This window comes from Pongo pygmaeus, chromosome 16 (genome assembly GCF_028885625.2).
Source record: "Pongo pygmaeus isolate AG05252 chromosome 16, NHGRI_mPonPyg2-v2.0_pri, whole genome shotgun sequence".
Taxonomy (NCBI): Eukaryota; Metazoa; Chordata; class Mammalia; order Primates; family Hominidae; genus Pongo; species Pongo pygmaeus.
The window spans coordinates 105,069,728-105,093,775 of record NC_072389.2 but is presented as its reverse complement, the minus strand read 5'-3'; the positions used below and the strand labels follow the sequence as shown (position 1 = coordinate 105,093,775).

Sequence of the window (24,048 nt, the reverse complement as noted above, 5' to 3'; positions counted from 1 at the left end):
GCAGTGAGCCATGACTACACCACTGCACTCCAGCCTGGGCAACAGAGTGAGACCCTACTAAAAAAAAATAAAAAGAGAGGCGTTACCCCAGAAGTAAGTCACTGAAGAGAATAAGTTGCACACTGTGGAGATAAGAGGACTTGTGTGTCTGACTATTCACTTACGAGGCATGTGAGCAGAGCTTCTGTTTGCGCATATGTTAAATGGTGTAACAGTACCTGGTCCCTCAATCTTACCAGTTGCAAGGTCACTGAATGTTTAAAAAAATTCTGATATTTTAATCACCATACAATATGTTTTTTAAGCATCAGACTACAGAATTACCAAAATATTGCATACTGTTAACTTAAGTAAACATGCATGGACATAGCTATTGGTATAAAAGGCAATACATTTATAAAATATAGATGGGAAAACTATAAATACCAGAATCCACTTGCATAAAAAAGGCCTCAACATGGCACTAAGATTTCCTATTTTAAATTTCTTCACTACTTCTCTGGTATACATAAAGAACTCTTAGAACTCAATAGAAGAAAAACAACTGATTGAAATATGGGCAAAGCATCTAAACAGACATTTTTCCAAAGAACATATATGAAAGGTCAACAGGTAGATGAAAAGGTGCTCAACAAGTCCTATAGCCACAAATAGAAGACTTCAAAGGTACATAGAACACTTTGGAATATTTTTTCAAAATAAAACTGCGTTGATAAAATGCAAATGATCTCTGGTCTCAGATTTGTCTTTCAGAGCCCCTAGGGGGCTCACAGAAAGCAGGAAATACTCTTTACTTGGGTATATGCAATGGTAAGGGGTGTAGCATACTAGCTAAGAGAGCAGGAGCACAGTCTTGGAGTCTGACAACCTGGGTTTGAATCCTTGTTCTATTTACTAAATGTGCAGCTTAGTTTCCTCTTCTGTATAATGGGGAAAATAAAGCTGTCCTCAGGTTTAGTGAGAATTGCTAACAAGGTTTAAAAATTATCAAATAGAATTCTCCACTATATGGCAGTTACTGTTCTCATTATTAGTAAGTGGCATATTTGGAAGTGCGGCCTACAGTAGAAGAGGCCAATTACGACAGAATTCTCTTCGGCATGCGGCAAATGGTACCAACACTTTTCTATACTTTAATTGCACAGAAAAGAGTTTGAGGCAGCGGCCTCTAGAGACAATGATTCATCCCCTCAAACCAAGGACACAAAATGGGACATGACAGAGGAAGCACCTCTTTTCTCTATACTGCAAAAAGAGCTTATGCAAATTAAATGAGGTGACATGCAAAGATCATACAATACAGTTAAATAAAAGCTGACACTTGCTACTTCTTACATAGTTTAGTCTTCTTTCCCTATGTTAGTTTTATAGGAAAAAATGAGTTGATAATTTAAAAATGCTATTAGGTTCAGATCTTGTCTTAGCTTTTCAATATTCCACATAATTCAGTTTGCACCTCCTGGCTACTCTGAGGAAGGTAATTTTTTTATATATGCCCACCATGAAATAGACTATTTTATGTTAAAGCTGAAAGAAAATCAGTATCTGCTATGTTCAGATCTATTATACATTAGCCAGCATAATGCCACATGGACATGAGTATGTAATACAGACACTTAAACTTTCCAAATACAAAATCTGATATAGAGTGGGGAATGGCAGTACTGAAATTAGACAATGCAGTGGGTGCTGGAGTCAGAACTGAGTCTGAATCCTGCTTCCTCACTTACTAACTGCTTCCTGACATGAAGGGAAATGAAATGTTCTGAGCCTGCTTCCTCCACTGCAACAAGGGGATAAGAGTACCTTTCTCACAGACCTGTTATGAAGATTAAACAACATATATAGTGCCCAGCTTTATTCCTGGCAAAATAATTGGTACTCGATACATCTTAGTCTTTTACCTCCCGCTTCTGAATACAAAGAGAAGATCACAAAACAGTGTGGGATGATGAAGAGAACCAGGCAGCTCTGCTGTTTTAGTTGGCACAGCACAGCCTGGTGGGGAGGCCAGGACACCGCAGTGCCGGGCAAGGTCACAGGCTGCAAAGGCGGCGCTGTGACAGCCTCTTGAGAGCGTGATCCTGGCCAGAAGGCAGTCGGCTGGCAAAAACCCCAAGCACAATGGAATGGCATTCGTAATCATTATGAGGCTGAAATACGAACATGTACTTCATGAAAAGGCTTTGAGATATTTCTTTTTTTTTTTTTTTTTTTTGAGACGGAGTCTCGCTCTGTCTTATATTCTTAAGACAAAAAACCCTTCACTCAATAATTAACTTTGGAAGAGATCACTCATCTACTAACCACTGGGGTGGTTTGTTTTCCTCCTTTAATTAATATTAATGCACCAAAACCTTACAATAGATATATCATGCAATAATATTTTTTAAAGTTCTTGTGCAAAATTGCTCAGTATGTAAAATTTATAAAGCAAGGAAGCTGTCCGTCTGTATAGATGCTACAGCCATAAAGAACTTTTTCATGTGGCTTTTTAAAGTACTGTATTGTGTCCAAAATATTTCCTTTTTTTCTTCCAAACTCACAGATCAAAGTTTCTGACTTAGAAATTAGCAAAATCTAGGAGTCCTGCACAAACTCCAATTCTGTTTGTTTGTTTGTAACCTCAAGGCTCTGGCATACGCAGTCCACATGGCTGAAAATGGAACAAAAAGCTCCTGTGTATTCAGGCTACTGCCCTTTTAACCATACTGTAAAAGCAAGCATGGAATGACAGCACTGGAGAGGACAGAACAGGATCTGTGTTTACTTCATGCTGACCAGTATGAAACTCATTTATTTTATCAAAAGGTGAATGGTATATTCTCATCAACAAAATGATAGGGCAAAAGAAACAACAACATCAAAGCAATCAATCAAAATAAATTATTTGGAATGCTCTATCAATGTTAAACCAATTATCATAGTTCAATAAATCAGAGATATTAGTAGTCATAATTACAAGGCTTTAAATACTATAAAATGTGGGCTTCTTAGTAATAAATTCAGAATAATTTACAGTGTATTCCAAAATAATTTTTTAAATGAATTTAAATTACCTACATGATGCTTTTTACAAAGAGAACCCTTCAACCACTTTCTCAGAGTAATAAATTTTTAAGTGCTAGCTTCTTTAAATACACACAAACACACAGACTCCATTAACTCTCTTACAAAGTCACTGTCTTTCTATTCAGCTTTTACAAAATAAGACTTCTCAGTGAATTATAATTTAATAAGATAACTTTATACATGGTAGATCATCAGCTGTGAAATTAAAATAAAGAGATTTTAATGAATTTGAATGACTGCGGGCTTCCTTTGCTGTGGGTTTAAATATTCATGCTGCAGCATCTCTATTTCTGTTGCACAGTTCAGGTAACAAAGAGATCACAAGGAATGGGCTGGGCACTGTGCTCAATGCTTGGGGTCCAAACATGAAGACACACAGTTCCTACACTTCCTTACAGTCCAGTTACAGAGTAAAACAGTTCATATTGACTGTATGCTTATGTGGTATTTGTAAGTGATACGTGTTTTATGGATCTTATTCTCACAATTGTGCTATGAATTAGGTGCTAATATTACCCTATTACTGAGACTTAAATAACCTTCCTAAGTCCAAGATTACACAGCTATTAAGTGGTAGAGCTGGGATTTAAAGGCACATCTGCCTGTTTCACCATGATGGAAGTTAGACAGCCTCCCCCAACACATCATTTTGATACAAGCAGGGCACTCCCATGCAGGGCAGGGAGTGGTACTACCTAGCAGGATTCCCTGGGGGCTAAGGGTGAGAGAGCTGGTTCTTGCCCAAGGCATCCAGGTGTAGTATCAGAGTGGGGTCTTGAAGCAGACATTGCCAAAGAGATAAGTGACGAACAAAGTTTCTCTTTGCTTGCTTTAAAGGTCTAGAAAACTGGTGGGCGAGTTCTAATTTACAGGTTTATGGCAGAAATACCAAGAATTCCTTCAGAGAAGATCCTAGAGAAGGAAACTGGCTGACTGTCCAATATGGACTTGGAAAATACAACACTGCCATGGCTGCCTGTGTGAAGAGCAAAATGTCTTCACTGCATTGTACCTTGAACTGCTGCTCAGCTGCACTATGTTCCTGTTTTTCTGGTTTGTTTGGAACTTAAGAACTTTACTGAAAGCTATGACTGATGGAAACTCCAGATTCTTGCTTTTAAGTCGATTCATAACATCTTCCAGACTTCACTAGTACTGCACATTCTTGTCACTATTTAAAAAGCTGTGAGTTCTAGAACGAGAGTAACAAAAAACTCTCCTGGTAAACATTCTGCTCATGGTGCTAGCCCTCATACTGCTATTTTTCTAAACTTCACACTGTGCCCTAAGAATGAACATTTCTTTTACTTTTAATTGATATTTGGGAGAACAGGGCTCACTTTCTTCACATTAATCATGTCCCACCCCCTAAATCCTACTCCAAAACTTAGAGAAAAATACAAATTTGTTCATTTAAAGCTCACCTAATCTAGGTGCACTTTTTCTCTTCATACATTAGCATAGTAAGTCAACATCTGGCCGGTGCTGCAGAAGTCACATGAAATAATCCTGTTAGCTTCCTAGGAAAACCTAACACAAGAGCAAAACCCTTATGCAATGAAAGAGAAACACAGCACTGTCAGAAGACAGTAGAATAGGCTGGGCGCAGTGGCTTACGCCTGTAATCCTAGCACTTTGGGAGGCTGAGCCAGGTGGATCACCTGAGGTCAGGAGTTCGAGACAAGCCTGGCCAACACGGTGAAATCCCCGTCTCTACTAAAAATACAAAAATTAGCCAGCCATGGCAGTGTGCACCTATAATCCCAGCTACTCAGGAGGCTGAGGCAGGAGAATCGCATGAAGCCGGGAGGTGGAGGTTGTAGTGAGCCCAGATCGCGCCACTGCACTCCAGCCTGGGTGACAGAGCGAGACTCCGTCTCAAAAAAAAAAAAAAAAAAAAAAAAGAAGACAGTAGAATAGGCTCAGATGAGTAAGCAGCACAAGGATAAAGAAGAGTTTTTGTTACAAATACTTACAAAAAGACAGAGCTCAAAAAGAAGAATTGCACATCCATTTCCTTGACAAAATTGGCATTCCAGAGCTCTAACTTTTCTTGTGAAACAAGATCTGTACGGATTTTTGTTAACAAACTAATTCTCTCATTTCTTCCCACTACTAGATTTTGAACCTTGTTTTCAAGACTCTCTCTTCTCCGTTTTCATTAAATAGAGACCTGCCCAACAATTACTATAGAACATCATTTTGTCACATGTTTGGGCCCCCTTTTTGAAAGCAGCTATCACACCTTCCACACCTTCTGCTCAAACACAGAACTCACTCCAACTTCTGGGACTTTTTGTCTGTACTAGAATAAAGTTCTTTACTGAAATTTACTTAAGGCCGCAAATTCTGCAAATTAGTCCCATTAAATAATGACGTCAAGGCCATAGTTCTTCAAACTGCAGATGAAATACATTCACAGTTCAGTACAGTACAGTTTACACTCATCTCTAAGTCTGAGATTAGGAAATTATTAACTGGTTTCCAACTAGTTTCAATACTTGATTGAAGTTTAAATAGTTTTACTGTGTGGACTTTAATTTTTATTAAAAAATAGTAAACAGCAATTCTTTTCCTGACTTTCTAAGCAAATATAGAGAAAGTAGGAACAAGAGGCAATAGAAAAAACAAGTACAGTTAACAGATTTGTGCCTTTTATATGCCATTTACAAAAAGAGAAGGGATTTCAGCATGTGCTTTGAAAATGCCTAGGAGCTAGTTTCTAAAACTGCACCATTACTTGCTATATATTTTTTCTACATAAGGCACCCAATTCCTACAAACAAATACAAGTGTACCACCACTACAAAAAACTGGAGTGTTCTCCTGTTATGTGATAAAGGGGTGTTCTCCTGTTATGTGATAAAGGGGTATTCTCCTGTTATGTGATAAAGGGGTGTTCTGTTATGTGATAAAGGGGTGTTCTCCTGTTATGTGATAAAGGGGTGTTCTCCTGTTATGTGATAAAGGGGTGTTCTCCTGTTATGTGATAAAGGGGTGTTCTCCTGTTATGTGATAAAGGGGTGTTCTCCTGTTATGTGATAAAGGGCCAGCTTTCTACCCTTATCAAAGTCACAGTGTGTGATCTGGGAGTGGTAGAATCACGCTAAAACAGGAATCTCTGCACTCACGTGCTTGCTTGTCCACTAAAATTGTTCTATCAACAATTTGAGGTTAGTGCAGAGGTACATTTATTTTTAAAAATCTATTTATATTTGATATTTTTCAAACATCATTTCATTATGTAGCACAAGTCCTTGACACACAGAGTAACTCTTCCCAAGAAAATAAACACTACTAGAATCTCCAAGAGATAATTCTGGGGCTGGTTTAGAAACCCAGTTAATTTTCCTTAGTAGAAAGTTACTTTCTGCTTGCTGTTGGGCTTACTACATGGTGGTGTATGCACCAGCTATTCTGTAAATCTCAATGTCCTGTGCTAAATGTTCCTGATTACAAATACCATTGCTTTTTTTTTTTTTCCTCGCTCTGTTGCCCAGGCTGGAGTGCAGTGGTGCGATCTCGGCTCACTGCAACCTCCCGGGTTCAAGCAATTTTGGGGCCTCAGCCTCACCAGTAGCTGGGATTGCAGGTGTCTACCACCACATCCAGCTAATTTTTGTATTTTTAGTAGAGACGGGGTTTCACCATCTTGGCAAGGCTGGTCTAGAACTCCTGACCTCAAGTGATCCACCCACCTCGGTTTCCCAAAGTGTTGGGATTATGGGCGTGAGCCATGGTTCCCAGCCCAATCACTGTTTTTTTAAGTTAACATTGAATAAGAATTCCATTGCTAAAGTGGATACAACTTTTGTTTTCTTGTTTTCTTAAACTACAGAAGTTACTGGCATTGAGTTTGGCTGACGTGGCATTTCCTGGGAGCTAACTAAAGGATGCTCTACCATAGTCAATTTGTGAACGGAACACAATCCTTTTATCTATTATTCAACATTGAATAAGTTGTAAACACGCCTGGATAATTGGACTTATTAATTATGCAATGAAAACCAGAAGCGCATGGTTAAAAAGCCTTAGAGAAAAAAATCATTTTCTTTATATCTCCCTACACTTTCAGAAGCCAAGAAATGAGTTGCAGTTCTCTGAGTTATTTAGTTAACAGAGCTGTATTGAATCAAAAGCAAATATTCACGTCTCGAGGCCTCTATTAAATTTCATAGCACTAGGCTCAAGTGACTGCTTTCCCTCCTCCTTGCTGATAGTCACCACTGTGAACAAAGCTTCTATCTGTAGAATCTTCTGTCACTCAGTTGTGATGGCATAGTAATAATAGGAACATCCTTTTCTTTTGATGCATCTTTTCATCTTAAGAAGAACATAGTCAAAGAGTCTTAATGGTTTCAACAGTATTATAAGTGACTTAGGGAAACATACTCAAAGACTGTTAATGGGTTAGACGGTATTATAAGTGATTTAAGTGATCCTTACAGGTGGTGTCTCTAGTTACCTTTTGAAGAGGCTATAATCTTACATTTCTTTAAGAAGCCACTTAAAAACTGGTTTTCTCCTAAGTCACACTTCTTTGGCAAGAAACTGAATTCATTAAGTGGCTCCCCAAAATAAGATTCCCACCTCCCATCATAGGGAGCGATATCACAGCATTCATTTCATAAAACTTTCAAGTTCCTGTATTATGCTTATAGAATCAAGGCTCTTAGAACACAGGAGCCTTCTAATATTTGAAAAGCTTAAGGGTACATGGGAGTGTGTGCCTGTGTGTTTGTGCAGAGCATTTCCAAACTACTGTAAAGAGGTACCCCTATTTGCTAAGTTTCTAAGAACAGTTCAGTTCTCTAAAACAAGGCAGTGCCAGAGGCTGCATGCTTTGTTTGACTCTCTCCCAGATAGTTCTTGGCATTAGATGGCTTTGGTTTTTCAGAAAACGGTTCATGGAAAGGTTTTAAGTGTATAAATTTAATTGTTTTCTTCCTGAACACGGAACTGAATTCAATTTCCAAACCGATCTTCATGATGGGAAAAAATACCCCCAGAAGCAGAAAAAGCAGAAAGACAAGACTGAGGACACTGTGGCTACTTTCAGCTTCAGTTTCTTCGTCTCCGCACATCATCCTATCTCCAGTCTCCTGAGCCTTCCTTGAGTGACCTTGCACAGAGCTCTCTAGCTGTCTCCTCCATTTCTTACAAAGAATATCCAGTGTACCCGATGTAGCAAGGCCACCGGGGCTTGTATTTGCTCCCTGATCCTTTCTTTCTGCTGTTCTCAAAGAATTCAGTTTTAGACGAGGGCAGAGCATTGCTTCAGGTAGCCTGCTTCTTTTATACTGGATAATCTTCATCATCATCATCCTCTTGCTTGTATGCTTTTCTAAAGTAAAGTAAAACCTATTCACAGGCCCATGTTCTGCCAGGGCTGTAAGCCTTGTGAGCCAGGATGGTGCCCAGAGCCTTGTGGAAGCTGCTTCCTATCCTGGGCTATCCGCAGCCCGACTTGAAGAGTTGTGGTTACTTCAACTGCCATAAGGCATCCTCCTCAAAGTGCAGAGCAGACCCTCTTGCCTCTAAAGTTCTTTGACACCACATTCACAAATTCACAAAGGAAAGTTGCTCCTGACACAGAGGCAAGGCTTTGGAGTGACAAGAAACCTAGAGACAGAAGAAGCTACTCTGTAATAATTCAACTCAGCACTGAAGATTGCATACCAAAGAAGAGATGCCCACCTCCTTAGCCACACCAGCCATTAGCATGGGCATACAGAAAATGCCCTAGTAAATAACTGAGGGTGCCAAGGCAGAAGAGCAGCCTAGCTATGTGTATGTAGCACTCAATTCTCTACCCAACAACCATTTCTATCACCTTGCACCAGCCACTGCAAGTCAGGTCCTCTGTTGCTGCAAGCATTCAGCATGACACACAGCGTCACTCCCCAGGACCCCAAACATTACAGTGGTCAGCTTCCTATGGGAATGGCTTCCCTCTATTCTCCCAACACCGCTGCCACCTTGGCACATACTCAGCTTTTGTCACTGCTGAAAGAAAGGCAGGAATGAGTGGCCAGCAACTAGGGGAATGAGGAGCCAGGGCTAAGGAGCTATAGTGAGGGAGGAAGAATAGGCAAAGGTGAAGGGCACAGAAATCAGCTGCAGCAAACAAAAGTCATTTGACTTAAGGAGTTCAATTGTATGCAGGAGTCTAGGCAGAGCTAGGGCTCTAGAACCAGATGGCATTCTGGTAAGAGCACATCTGAGTATCAGACAAGAGAACAGGGCTGTGGATCAGACTCTGGCAGGCTCAATATAGCCAGTAGTTGTACGAATGGTTCACAGCTAAGACAAAGAATATGTAATGCAATAACCAAGACAAGAGAAAAACAAGTTATTAGGAGCACACCTCCAAATTAAGGAACCAGGAGTTCTGCTGAAGTTGCAGGGGCCGGACAATGGAAGAAGAGTTACTAGCACCAAGACAGACCTAGATAACAGGTCTCAGGCCTAGGCTTTTATAAGATTTCTGTTGATGCAGAAGCTACTGACGCTAGGCCAGGTGGAAACAAGTAATTGGGAGCACCTGGTTGGCATACAGAGTGGGTAGGTGAGAGAAAGCACTAGCCTCTAGCAGGTAATCTTGCTAAGTGAATAGAGAGAGAGAGATTGAACGAGGCCAACGAGAGTGTCAGTAGGAGTATCTTGAGCCCAAAATGGCAGGGCCAAACTTTGACACTGGAAACAGCCACACAACAACTAAAAGATGCTCAATATGGTTCAGCCCTATTCCCAAATAAAGGCCCCCTGTAGAGAGACTATGTCTGAAATACGGAGACAGCATGTCAATGTGGCAAGAATGTAGGTTTAGAATCAGACAAGTCTGAAACTCAATTCTGTCTCTTACCAGCTGTGACTCTGGCAGGTTACTTAACTTCCATGAGCCTCAACTTCCTTATCTATAAAATTAGGTAGCCAATAACTTTTATAATAATAGATTTTGTCATAGGTTTTGTAATAACTAAATTAGTGAGCATACGTACAGCAACTAAATAGAGTACCTGGCCAAAGACTCGGTGCTCAATAAATGATAGCTCTTATTATTCTTACAAATAGTCATAGTAGTATACATAATACCATTATTGCACATGGAAACACTCCTTTTTACATATATTGTCTATAATAACAACAACATTATGAATAGTAGTATAGGCGACCCCAGACTTAAAAAGCTAATCTGTTTCTGGTAACATCTGAAAGTCAAGCCACAGTAAGTTAAAGGCTGCTTGTAACGAAATTTGCAACTTTACTCTGAACTCTGGTGTTATGCCAGTAAGTTGCATTTCACACCACACAAATCAAACCATCACATCCTTTATCTCCCTCCCTCCTTCTCTCCTTGCCTTCCCTCATGTATTGCCAGCACTGACTGCAACATCCTGGCAATCACTTGGAAGGGAGTTGGCACTGGCATAGGTCACATCTCCATCTCCATTACGAAGTGGTAAATACAAGTTTAGGTACTTACTACAAGGAGAGGGGGTGAATGTGAGGGGGGTAAAAAAAAATTTTTAGAGACAGGGTATTGGTATGTTGCCCAGGCTGGAGTGCAGTGGCTATTCTCAGGCACAGTCATAGCTCACTGCATCCTTAAACTCCTGGGCTCAAGTGATCCTTCCACCTCAGCCTCCTGGGTAGCTGGGACTACAGGTATGCATCACCATGCCTGGCTCAAGAATAAAAATTTTTTAAGTCAGATATGGTAATCTACAAGTTGTATCTTCTCATTTGAGAATCATCTACATTTGTACAGTGCTTTATAATTCTTATACATAAACTATCATACTCAACTTCAAAATAACTATAAAGGAAGCAGGATAAATATGATCTCTGGCTCACAGAAAATAAAATTTATGAAGCTCAGAGAGGTTCTGGTGACTTACTCCAGGTCACACACTGTGAAATGGTGGAATCAGGCTATAAGCTGGATCTCTAGATTTGTAATTTGGTGCTTGACCACCATAATCGGTCTATGACCTGTGGGGTTAGTGCAGCAGGTACATTTATTTTTTAAATTCTATTTATATTTGATATTTTTCTCACTTGAAAGAAGCTCTGATTTCTTAGAAATGTAGCCTGCTTCTGAAACGGCCTCATTTCATTTTGTTAATTTTATAAGTACAAAATTTAATTATATTTATGGAAAAATAATCTCCTTAAATTTGATTATTACTTCAATTGATTTTAATGTATCCATTATTTTAAAGTTACCTTGAACATATTAAATTGAAAATAATACGTGCATTGTATTATGTTGGAAAATACTTCCTTTAGGGACTAGTAAATTATTCACTTTACTACCCTCAGAGATAAATTATAAAAATGCTTTTATGAGTAAAATCATATGATGCTTATTGTGACAGTTTAAGGTTCAAAGCAGCCTCATATTTTAATTTTTTTAATGGCACTTTTGTTTCTTACAAGTTAACAAAATTATTCAGCTATCTATAAAATAAATGTACTGTTTTATTCAAGGCCTATGTACTTTGACATATAATATGTCAAAATGAGTCAGTTACAGAACTCTACAGTGGATAATATATTATTTTTTAGCCAGGCTGACATTTCTAGCTCAGCAGGAAGTTCAGCTAATTTTAAGGTCTTTAAAGTTTTATATCTGGTTATCTGGCAATATTAATTATTAGGATACCCAATATCAATTTTTCTAGGGAGAAGTCAACATCTAAGCCAATACTTATACCAGTAGCTAGCTATCTTTTCATATTGTTCAATACCTTACACACACACACACACACACACACACTCTTTAATTCCTTTCTCTTAGGAAATCATCTCATATATTTTATCCCTAAACACAGTTTTAGCACAGATTTCTTTTCTAAAGTATAAAATCCCCCACTGAAATAAATTCCATTTGTTAACTAGGAGTGACGCTTTGTTCACTGCAAAAACAAACTTAGAGAAGCAATCGTCAAGATAAACAGAAGGAAGGAAACTAACTAATTGGTTCTAGTCAAAAAAACAAAGGCTTTACATCTTATTCTTTGGCTGCTTTACTTTAAACACAATCACTTACCAAGTGGCAAAAACGCAAGACGGTTTCCAGCCATGGAGAGCTCATTGAGGCTGGGCAGCTGGCAGAGATGGCGCGGCACATACCATAGACGATTTCGGTCCACAGTGAGGTACTGCAGAGAAAGGCACATGTGAAGCCTCTCGGGTAAAGTTAGCAAACGATTGGTAGAAATGTCTAGTGTCTGCAGCTCCTTCAAATCGCCAACCTCTACAACCAAAATCAAAATTAGGATAAATTGCATCCTTATGAACTGAAATAAACAAAATGAATCAATATTATAACAGTTTAACCAAATGAAATCAGTAGCTGCGACTATTTCCATAAACATGAATGCTGAAGTGCACGATTTTTGGTGAAAATGCAAATAATCCAACCTAGGTGAGTGTCTTTAAATTACCCTGCCAAAATTTCTTAAATGGAGAAAAGGGCTGGCTAGCATGGAGAAAAAAAGAGACACAAAGTGAACCAGAAGTCTGTCACTATGAATCAGAACCAGAAGTCTGTCACTATGGCTTCTGCATCTTGATGAGTCAAGTTTGTTGCCAGGGTGAGAAAAGAACAATTACAGTCACTTCAAGGAACCTGGTTTTTGCCACTTGTGTGATTTTACCATCCATCTAAGAAGAAAATAGGAGATTTATGAATAATAGCAATGAAATAAGTGCAACTTGTTCATATGAGCTAAACAGATTTCTGGAGTAGAAATTAGAATGTCTTTCGGAAATTTTCACCATGGTAAAGATTATAACAATAAAATGAGATACAGTTAACTAACATTTTTAGATATTGTTTAGGCATGTGGCATCTTTTAAAAAACCCAAAGTATACATACCCTATAAAGATTTACTTTAATTCCCAAATTAAATACTTCCATTTACTCCAAAATTCCCTCATCATTGATGTCTACAGTTGTCATCTCTTCCATGGTGAGTACAATTAGGTCCTTTTCACACATCAAATCACTTAAGACTTGAGTGAAGATTAGGAAGTTCCTTACAAGGAACTTAGTCCTTCTCAGGGAAAATCACCATTTTAGGGGAAGGACATTTACTGTTTCCCAGGTCAGCACATTACACTGAAGACCTACAGTCAGCACTGTGCAGGACAAATCTACTTTCACATCACGGAGACTGAGACGTTGAAGACCACTGTGATACCATCTCTTCCCCTTCTCTCATCCTGTCCCTGTTCCCGAGTCATTCCTCCTAGGTTAAGGTTTCCCAGGCTCTACCACTTGACAGTACCCCTCTGTGCACATTCCAGTTTGTACAACATTTGGATTAGTATTAGCAATGTCTTCTCTACTGGGTAAGAGTCTTCTGCTGTCTTGGATGCTCAATTAAACAGATTAGTTTTTCTCATTGCTACAGACCAGGTGGTGGTAAACTATGGCTCACAGGCCAAATCTAGCCCATGGCCTGCTCTTGTCCTGCCTTCAAGCTGAAACTAGTTTTTTACACTTTTAAAGGATGGTAAACAACAATAAAAACAAAGAACATGTGACAGAGAACATACGTGGGCTGCAACACCTAAAAATATTTACTATCTGGCCATTTACAGAAAAGGTTTGCTGATCTTTGCTATAGACTTTTTGTTAGTAGGAGGATTTAAAATAATTATTTTACTTTATAAAAGTAATACAAGTCCAAAATACCCTAAGTTGTAGTTATTTTTCTAATATTTACAAATTTGTGCTAGGAAGTTCATACATTACTGCTCAATTTCCTCAATACTGAACAAAATATACATCTGCAGTGGAGCGGCAGGTAGGTTTCAGTATACAGCCTGTGACTCTGAAAGGGAGTTTTCTACTCGAACTTAACTGGTGCACAGGAGAGTCAATTTCACGCTTGGCTCCACTGGCATAGTATTCCACCTTGCTAAGCCTGTCTATCTCTTTCACAAAACAAAAATGCTTCTGATTTTGGGTGTGTAGGGATAAAACATGAGGAAGAATCATCGTGTTTTATAAGTCATAAGAAGAAATACAAAGAAAAAAGAAAAAGAACTAAATTTAAAAATCAAAAAATGACTATGTGGGAGAGAAGAGTAACCAATCCCAGACATACCACAGCCCATGTCAAGACAATGATGACACAAGGCTCTGCCATTGAGAAGCATGTCACACACAACCGACAAGGTGCAAGAGGAGCTCAGAGAAGGTTATGTGAAGGCTTGGAGAAACTCTTCCAAAATTTACTGGAGACGGGAATTTGAATAAGGCACAAAGAAGACGCATAAAGCATTCCCAGCAGGGCATAGGGGTGGGGTTAAAACCATGAGGAAAGGCATGGAGGGGAAAAACTAAATACAGCTTGCACAATGGGCTCTTTGGGGACCAACAAATGACAGAGACACCAATGGGAGAAGAGCAGAAAATAAATTCAATACACAGAGAGAGCTTGGTGGAGACAGGAATGATAATAAATACTGGGAGAGGAGCCTGGACTTGCTATTGTGAGAATATGACATCTCCTGAAGATTCTTAAAGGATGAAAGGATGTTTTTTGGAAAGGCTAGACAGGCAAACATGCAGAAAGCAATGATATGGAAAGAGATCCTAGGCTGACAAAACAAGTAGGCATTTGACTAGGACAGAGGCAGTGCAATAGAATTTGAAGATAAATTCCAGAGGTACTTTTAACAAAACCATGAGGTAGGCTTGATTGGATATGGAAAATAATAAAATAGGAAAAAGTCAAAGACAGGCACAAGCTTCTAGACTATTACACTCTAAGTGTGCTGATGCCAATGCTAAAAATTTATTTTTATAGAAAAACAATTAAAATGTCATCAATACCTCTGAATTGCATTATTTGCAAACCATCTACCTAAAGGTATTTGAAAAAAATTCATCAAAATTTACATGGCAGCAAGTAAAATATATGATTTTGAACATATTTCAAAAATAATTAAATGTGCAAAAAAGTGTTTTTACATGGCTGCAAAAATTACTAAGGCTTGCACTTTTTTTGCGTTATTGTAAAATGGGGCAACAATGTGTGATTATGAATTTAAATTTTGATAAGAAATATTAAAGACTTAAGAAGCTTGATAAAGACCAAGTAGGATAAACACAAAGAGACCCACACCTATACACATCATAATCAAAGTATAAAAGACAAAGATACATAAAAAATCTTGAAAGCATCAATAGAAAAATGACTCATCATGCTCAGAGGAAACAAGAAGATAACTAAAAATATATAGTTAAAAAAAGTCGGCACAGTAATTGAAATTGCACACTAAAAATATTTATCTAACATGAAGAAAGGCAATAAAAGGAGAGGTACAGGGAAAAAATACAAGATATGTAGACTACACATGGCAAAATGGTTGATGTATTAATAAACACAATCATATCAATAATTACATTAGATGTGAACAGACTAAATAACCCAGTCAAATGGGAAGGCTGTCAACTGCATAAAAAACAATATGCTATCCATAAGAAATACACTTTAGATTCAAAGGCACAAATAGGTTGAAAAGTGAAAGGATGGGAAAAATACATACCATGCAAAAAGAAACATAAGAGAGAGTAGCTATATTCATATCAGAAAAAAACAGACAAGAAATGCTATGAGGCAAAGACAAATACTTCATAATAGTAAAATGGATAATACTTTAGAAAAACAAGTCAACTATAGATACATAGACATCTAACAAGAGCCCAACATTATATAAAGCAAAAAACTGACAGAACTGGAAGGAAAAGCAGACATTTCAACATGATAGATGGAGAGTTAAATACATTACTCTCAATAAAAATAAAACAACGAAACAGAAAACCACTAAGAATATAGAAAACTTAAAACTACACAATCAACCAAATGGGCTTGGGCCATAATCCTAAAAGACACACTCCTGACAACCATAATGCCAAATGTTGAAATCCTGAAAGATCCAAAATCAATAAAGTGTAAAATCTTGAATGAAAATCACAATCCTGAAAGATCAATATCCCAAAAGTATAATTCTGGAAAGAATTTTTAAAAATTCCTTTTTAAAAAAAGACATGTATTTATTTTATAAAGAGGGTTTATTTTATACTTGATAGGTCACTTTACGCAATAAAATAGGCAATAAACATACATATTTTTGCAAGCATAAACACTCAGATATACTAATCATAGGTGCATGGGTATAATAGTTACAAGCAGAAAAACCATATTCATAAGGAAATATGTCAAAAAGCAAAATGCATAAATGCATACCACTATGGTTGGCAACCATGTGCAGCCAGCTTTATAACTGCAGTCAGCTGCATGAAATACCGTGATGAACAACCTAAGTCTTCTGACGAGATCAATGAAAAACTATGATGGGTCAACCACTGAATATGCAGTTATCCATACCTAAAGAGCAAAGATCTCAAGGAATTTTATCTTTCACGTATGCAGATGTACAAAATGGACATCTCTTCATTTACTGAGGAAGTTTCAACCTTTTCCACACATGCCCAATGCTTATACCCAAAGTTAACATTGTAATAATGTACTTTTATGGACTCAGATTTATAAAAATGCACACAATAAATTAGAACTCGAAATTTTTACACAATTTATACCTTGAGTGTTGGAAATTATGCGAAGATGAAATGCTCAGCATAACAAACTGGCACTATGTGCGAAGGGGCAGAAGTTGTACATCACTGAAAAATTTGGCAGGGGAGATTTCTTGTATTTTTTACTTGCATTTTCACTTCTATGATCTTCAAAACTCTCTCCACTTATATTTGGAGGGTGGCTGTGGTCTACAAATTTTTGAAGTGTATGCTGTCTATTTAAAAGTCTGGTTATTGGTTGACCATTACAATTAAGTGATTTTCTGTATTCACAGCACCAATTATATTTTAAAATTTATCTTTTACCATTAAGTAGCCTCATACACTTAATTTATCACAGCGTTTTTGCAAGAGAACAATTTCACTGACCTCTTCCACTGTGTTAAAAGGAAAATGTTAAGAAGGAATGACACTTGGCTTCCCCAATACCAAATCTGTATTAGAGTTTTTCAAAGAGACAGAACCAATAAGATATATGTATATAGATATATGAGAAGGGATTTATTACGGGAATCAGTTCATGTATGAGAAGTCCCATGACAGACTGTCTGCAAGCTGGAACCCTGGGATATCTACAGTGTGGCTCAGTCCCAGTCTGAAGGCCTCAGAACTAAGGATGCCAATGATGCAACTCTCAGTCTGAGATCAAAAGCCTCAGGACCCAGCGGGCTGCTGGTGTAAATCCTGGAGCCCAAAGGATGTCAAACCTGGAATTTTAATGTCTAAGGCAGCAGGAGAAAAGGCTGTCCCTTCTCTGTGACAGAGACCAATTTGCCTTCAGTATTTGTTCTCTCTGGCCTACTAGATAGTGCCCACCAGTAATGAGGGCAGATTTTCCCTACCTAGTCCACTCAGACTCATGTGCTAGTTTCCTCTGCAAACTATCTCACAGACACACCCAAAATAATGCTTTATCAAGTTTCTAGGTATTTCTTAATTCAGTCAAGTTGACACCTAAAATTAAGGCCACGAGTCCACTCCTTGTCAACCTGGCACTCATGTGTCTCCTTAAACCATACCTAATTTCCAAATAAAGACAATAACAAGGTAATAGTTCCACCTAACATGATACAACTATCCTGGTAAAACCAAAATGTACTAAAACTCCTTCCCTAGAATTCAGCTTTCAGGATTTCAACATTCAGGATTTTGATCTTTCACAATTGTGACTTTTAGAATTTTATATGTTAGGAGTTCTGATCTTTAGGAAACTTGATCTTTCAACATTTGCGGTTCTCACATTCAGGATTGTATCTTTCAGGATTACGATCAGCACTACAAACAAACTGAACTAATTTGACATCTAAGAAGAACACTACAGCAGAATACACACATTCTTTTCAAGTGCACATGGTATATTCTCCAGGACAGACCACATGCTAGACTACTAAGTCTCACATTTAAAAGAATTTAAATCATACAAAGTATGTTCTCTGACCAAAAGGTAACTAAATTAGAAATCAACAACAGAAAGAAATCTAGGAAATCCCCATATTTGGAATTTAACAACACACTTCTAAATAACCCATAATAATAAAATAAATCAGAAGGAAACTTTGAAAATATTTTTGCCAAATAGAAACAACCAACACAAGATATCAAAATTCATAGAATGTAGCCAAGGAAATGATTAGTGGGAGATTTAAAGCTTCGAATGCCTATATTAGAAAAGAAAGTTCTCAAATCCATTTCCTAAGCTTCCACCTTTAGAAAAAAGAAAAAGTAAAAACTAAAATAAAAATAAGCAGAAAACAATAAAAATTAGAGTAGATATCAATGAAATAGAAATTGGAAAAGCAACAGAAAAAAAAGTCAATGAAAACAAAAGTTTGTTCTTTAAAAAGACAACAAAATTGACAAACCTTTAGCTAGACTAACCAAAGCAAATAAATACATACACAGAAAAAGAAAACTGACTTGAATTAGGAAAACCAGGAACAAAAGATGAAATATCACTATTAACTTTACAGAAATTAAAACGATTAAAAGGACATACTATAATATGAACAAATTTATTTCAACCAATTAGCAATTTAAATAAACATATTTTTAAAAAGATACAAATTACCAAATTCAAGAAGTCATTAAAAATCTAAATAGATGTATCACAAGTTAAAAAACTGAATTAGTAGCCTGGCACAGTGGCTCACGCCTGTAATCCCAGTATTTTGGGAGGTGGGTGGATCACTTGAGGTCAGGTGATTGAGACCAGCCTGGCCAACATAGTAAAATCTCATCTCTACTAAAAATACAAAAACTAGCTGGGCGTGGTGGTGCACGCCTGTAATCCCAGCTACTCGGGAAGCTAAGGCAGGAGAATCGCTTCAACCCAGGAGGTGGAGGTTGCCATGAGCCGAGATCGTGCCACTGCACTCCAGCCTAGGCGACAGAGCAAGACTCTTGTCTCAAAAAAAAAAAACAACTGAATTCGTAATTTTAAATCTTTAAATCCTCCCATAAGAAAAGACCAGGTCCAGATGGCTTTTCTATTCTATCAAATATTTCAATTCTATTATATATTTAAGGAAGAAGTAATATCAATTGTTCACAAACTGTCTCAGAAAATAGGAGGAAAAACTTTCCAACTCATTCTATGAACATTACCCTGATACTAAAACCATACAAAAACACATAAGAAACCTACAGACCAATATCCCTCATGAACGTAAGTGCAAAAGTCCTTAACAAAATATTAGCAAATGAAAGCTAGCAACACTTAAAATGATTATTCATCATGAACAAGTGGGTCTGAGATGTTTCTCAGTGTACATTTTTTTAAAAGGTGGGAAAGAGAATCTACAAAAGCAGTAAAAAAAATACTGGCAGGCATCATGGACCAGAAATTGTGAGAAATTACTGGATGACAGAAAAGAACAGAAATTAAATTAAATACAGAAATACCACAGAAAAATCAGCAGCATCAACAAAGTGGTCAAAGCCTCGCTAGCCACCATCCACCCAAGCTAACTCAGTAGCCTGGTTCTTTCCACAAAGTTGAATAGTAACTTAGCTGTTTATTTGGCTCTTGCTTGCTTTGCCCCAGGACATGACCTTTTAAAGGGCAGGGACTGTCTTGCCCATCTTTGCAGTAACATGCCTTAGCTCTGTGCCTGGAACACAGGAGGCACCATTATCTCTTTGCTGAAAGAATAAACTAGAATGTGATTAGCATACTGTAAAATGGTATCTGGATCCTAATGGGGGTCTGAAGATAATTTTCCAGTTAAGAAAGTATACCTTTTAAAACCTTTTAATCATTTTTTTTATTTTTTAAAAAGCAAAGAACATACCCTTATTTTATTGATATTTTATGAACTGGGTAATGACCAAATCTGGGAACACCACTGTAACTTATACCCTCTATAGAATAGAGAGAAATACAGAACAAAGGTAGGTGAGGGCCCCATAAGAGTCCACACTCCAAAATCCATACCGAATCTGTTAGCCTCTCCACCTCTACTGTTGACACCAAGCTCAGCCTATTACCATCTCTTGCCTGAACTCAACCAACAAGTCTCCCCATTGGTCTTCTTCTTCTATTCTCACCCCCTCCAATCTATTTTCTACACAGAAGCCAAAGTGATATTAAAATATACGTCAGATCGTGGTCCTTCCCTGCCCCAAACTCTGCCCTGGCTTTCTGCTGCACATCAATAAAATCTCTAACACCATCTTACTAGTAACATGGTCTCCAGATCAGCCCTGGCCCACCTCTCTTCCCCACAAGTGGGTCTGATGCTAGAAATGTAAGGTTGGTTCAACACCTGAAAAATCAATGTAATATACATGTTCATGGAATAAGAATAAAGCATTTCACAAAATCTAAAATCCACTCATGATAACTACTCTCAACAAACTAGGAACAAAAGGCAACTCCTTTAACCAATAAGGGGCATCTATCTACAAAACACCTCTAGCTGAGAACACATGGAACACTACGTTAATGGTGACAGGCTGAGTGCTTTCCCCTTAAATCCCCCTTCTGCCTACAAGGCAAGGAGGCTGAGTGTTTCCATTGCCACCCAACAATATACTGGAGATTCTAGCAAAGGCCGGAAGGCAAAAACTGAACAAACAAAAAGCATCAAGAATGGAAGAGAAGAAGTAAAACTTTATTTACAGATAAAATGATCCTTAGTAGAAAATACTAATTAAGGGATCCACAAAAACTGTTAGAACTAATAAACAAGTTTTAAAGGGCTGCTAGATACAAGATCAATATTAGAAAATCAATTGCATTTCTATATATCAGGAAAAAACAATTCCAAAATTAAATTAAGAAAATAATTCCATTCACAACAGCACCAAAAAAAACTATATACTTGGTAATAAACCGAACGAAAGTACTACAAAACTTATATGCTGCAAACTGCAAAATACTGCTGAGAGAAATTAAAGAAGATCTAAATAAACAGAACGATATTTCATGTTTATAGATTTGAAGACAACACTGGTGAGATGGCACGCTTCCCAAACTGATCTGCAGATTCAACACAATCCCTATCAAAATCCCAGGAGGCTTTTTTTGGTAGAAATTGACAGGCTGATTTTAAATATTTATTGCTGTGTCATGCTGAAATTAATGTTGTATTACTGCCATAGAGTTACAATGCATTCTTTTTGGAATCCTGGTAGAATCCTACTCTTTTCACACCACTCCCAATCCTTTCTACCCCCTCCCTGGGAGCAAGCGTTAAGTCTGTACACCTTATTTCCTTAGTGTCTCTAACTTCACAGTTGTTTGCATTGTTTATTTTTGTGCTAAATACACAATACCTTGAAACTTTTCAGCTACTTATAGAATACTCTGAAAATGATTTTATTATTGCCACATAGTAATTACTTAGATTAGGCACAAAAATAACATTATGGTGTCAATTTCAAAAGAAAAACACAGTAAGTCCCCTTTAAATCATAGTTCTGTGCCGATGCACAATGACCTAACCTAAAATTTAAATGGGAATGGGAAAGAAGCCACCCACTCCACACCAAGCTAGTGACCACAGAGAGTCAATAACAGACTTGATATTTTTAAGCACTTGCTTTTTCCGGTACCACTAAAAATAGCTCTAAGTTGAGCTCCAGAGCACACTGGGTTGAGAACATACAGAAATCCCCCTTTATCCGCGGTTTAGCTTTCTGAAGTTTCAGTTACCCACAGTCAATTGCAGTCTGAAAATATTAAATGGAAAATTCCAAAAATTAACCATTCGTAAGTTTTAAATTTCATGCCATTTTGAGTAGCATGATGAAATCTCATTATATGAATCATCCCTTAGTCCAGTGTATCCACAATGTCTACCCTCCTCGCCCATTAGTCACTTAGTCATTTAGGTTATTAGATCAAGAAAATGTAGTGTATATAAGGTTGAGTGCTATTTGAGGTTTTAGGCACCCACTGGGGGTCTTGGAACATACTCCCACAGATAATAGGGGACTACTGTACAAATAAATAAAAGACAACATTTCAATGCCAAATTTCATTTGGTGTACAGTAAGTCTTCCTTTTTATATCCATTTTCTTTCTCTTGAGCTGTGGAATGCACATACTCTGGTACGTACAAATAGGTTCAAACCATAATCCTGTTACTTATTGGCTATGCAACTTTGGGTTATTTACTCAACTATTTCGATCATCGAATCGCTGTTAAAGAAAAAAGAGTAACACCTAACTCAGGAGGTTAATAGTGATTAAAATATCCCATATAATTCAATAATACATAACAGAAAAGTTAGTATTTATTTCTAATTTTCAGTTCATACTACAAAATATTCTAAATGTAAACTCAATATAAATACTTCTGTAATTGATGAAGTTTTTTATTATGAAAATAACTGCAAACACAAATATGTTTGTTAACTCTAACACAGAGAAAAGGGCTCTTTATTGGGAGATAGATGACTTTCAGAAACTGTGAAGCACTATCTTCCTTGGACAATTAAAAAAATTAAAAGCAATTCAGATTCACTTGAAATATTAGTCAATTTTTAAAGCTAAGAACAGCATTCACGATGTCCCACACACTTAACTGCAATTATCAAACAATGCAATCTCTTAGACATTCCTTGTAACAATTGGGATCGAATCCTAGATATAGTCTAAAATCATTTTTTAAAAAGCAGAATTCATATCTTCCTAAGAAGGAGTTTAACCTGATTCTCTGATATGAGGATTAAAATCCTTTAACACCGAATTATTGTACTTATATTTTTAAATCCAGACTGGTCACTGCAAATAAGCAGCCTATCTAGAAAGGACCTGGTCTCCACACGTGGGGTGAATCATGCTCACAGACCAGGGAGCCAAAATCAAATTGTGGTAAATTATGCTTAATAATACAAGTAAACTTTGATGCTTCCATTCTGAGATGTTTCTGAGTGTACATTTTTTTAAAAGGTGGGAAAGAGAAACTACAAAAGCAGTAAAAAAAAATACTGGCAGGCGTCATGGACCAGAAATTGTGAGAAATTACTGGATGATAGAAAAGAACAGAAATTAAATTAAATACAGAAATACCACAGAAAAATCAGCAGCATCAACAAAGTGGTCAAAGCCTCGCTAGCCACCATCCACCCAAGCTAACTCAGTAGCCTGGTTCTTTCCACAAAGTTGAATAGTAACTTAGCTGTTTATTTGGCTCTTGCTTGCTTTGCCCCAGGACATGACCTTTTAAAGGGCAGGAACTGTCTTGCCCACCTTTGCAATAACACGCCTTAGCTCTGTGCCTGGAACACAGGAGGCACCATTATCTCTTTGCTGAAAGAATAAACTTGAATGTGATTAGCATACTGTAAAATGGTATCTGGACCCTAATGGGGGTCTGAAGATAATTTTCCAGGTAAGAAAAGTATACCTTTTAAAACCTTTTAATCATTTATTTTTTAAAAAGCAAAGAACATACCCTTATTTTATTGATATTTTATGAACTGGGTAATGACCAAATCTGGGAACACCACTGTAACTTATACCCTCTATAGAATAGAGAGAAATATAGAACAAAGGTAGGTGAGGGCCCCATAAGAGTCCACACTCCAAAATCCATACCGAATCTGTTAGCCTCTCCACCTCTACTGTTGACACCAAGCTCAGCCTATTACCATCTCTTGCCTGAACTCAACCAACAAGTCTCCCCATTGGTCTTCTTCTTCTATTCTCACCCCCTCCAATCTATTTTCTACACAGAAGCCAGTGACATTAAAATATACATCAGATCATGTTCCTTTCCTGCCCCCAAACTCTGCCCTGGCTTTCTGCTGCACTTCAATAAAATCTCTAACACCATCTTACTAGTAACATGGTCTCCAGATCAGCCCTGACCCACCTCTCTTCCCCACCTCACTACAATCTAATTAC

At 37.6% G+C, this 24,048-nt stretch overlaps 1 protein-coding gene across 10 annotated transcripts in view; it reads right to left on the bottom strand.

Annotated features, from left to right (window-relative positions):
• The window catches only part of LRRC28 (leucine rich repeat containing 28), a 136,231-nt gene that overhangs the window by 41,882 nt on the left and 70,301 nt on the right, over positions 1 to 24,048 (bottom strand). For 6 of the 10 annotated variants that reach the window (XM_054450755.2, XM_054450757.2, XM_063653026.1 and 3 more), the window contains one exon: positions 12,128 to 12,334. The exons of 2 other annotated variants lie outside the window; for them this stretch is intronic. In XM_054450755.2, coding sequence (XP_054306730.1) covers positions 12,128 to 12,334 — 207 coding nt within the window. The remainder of the gene's footprint in view (positions 1 to 12,127; positions 12,335 to 24,048) is intronic. 2 more of the 10 variants (XM_054450756.2, XM_054450759.2) reach the window with 1 other exon arrangement.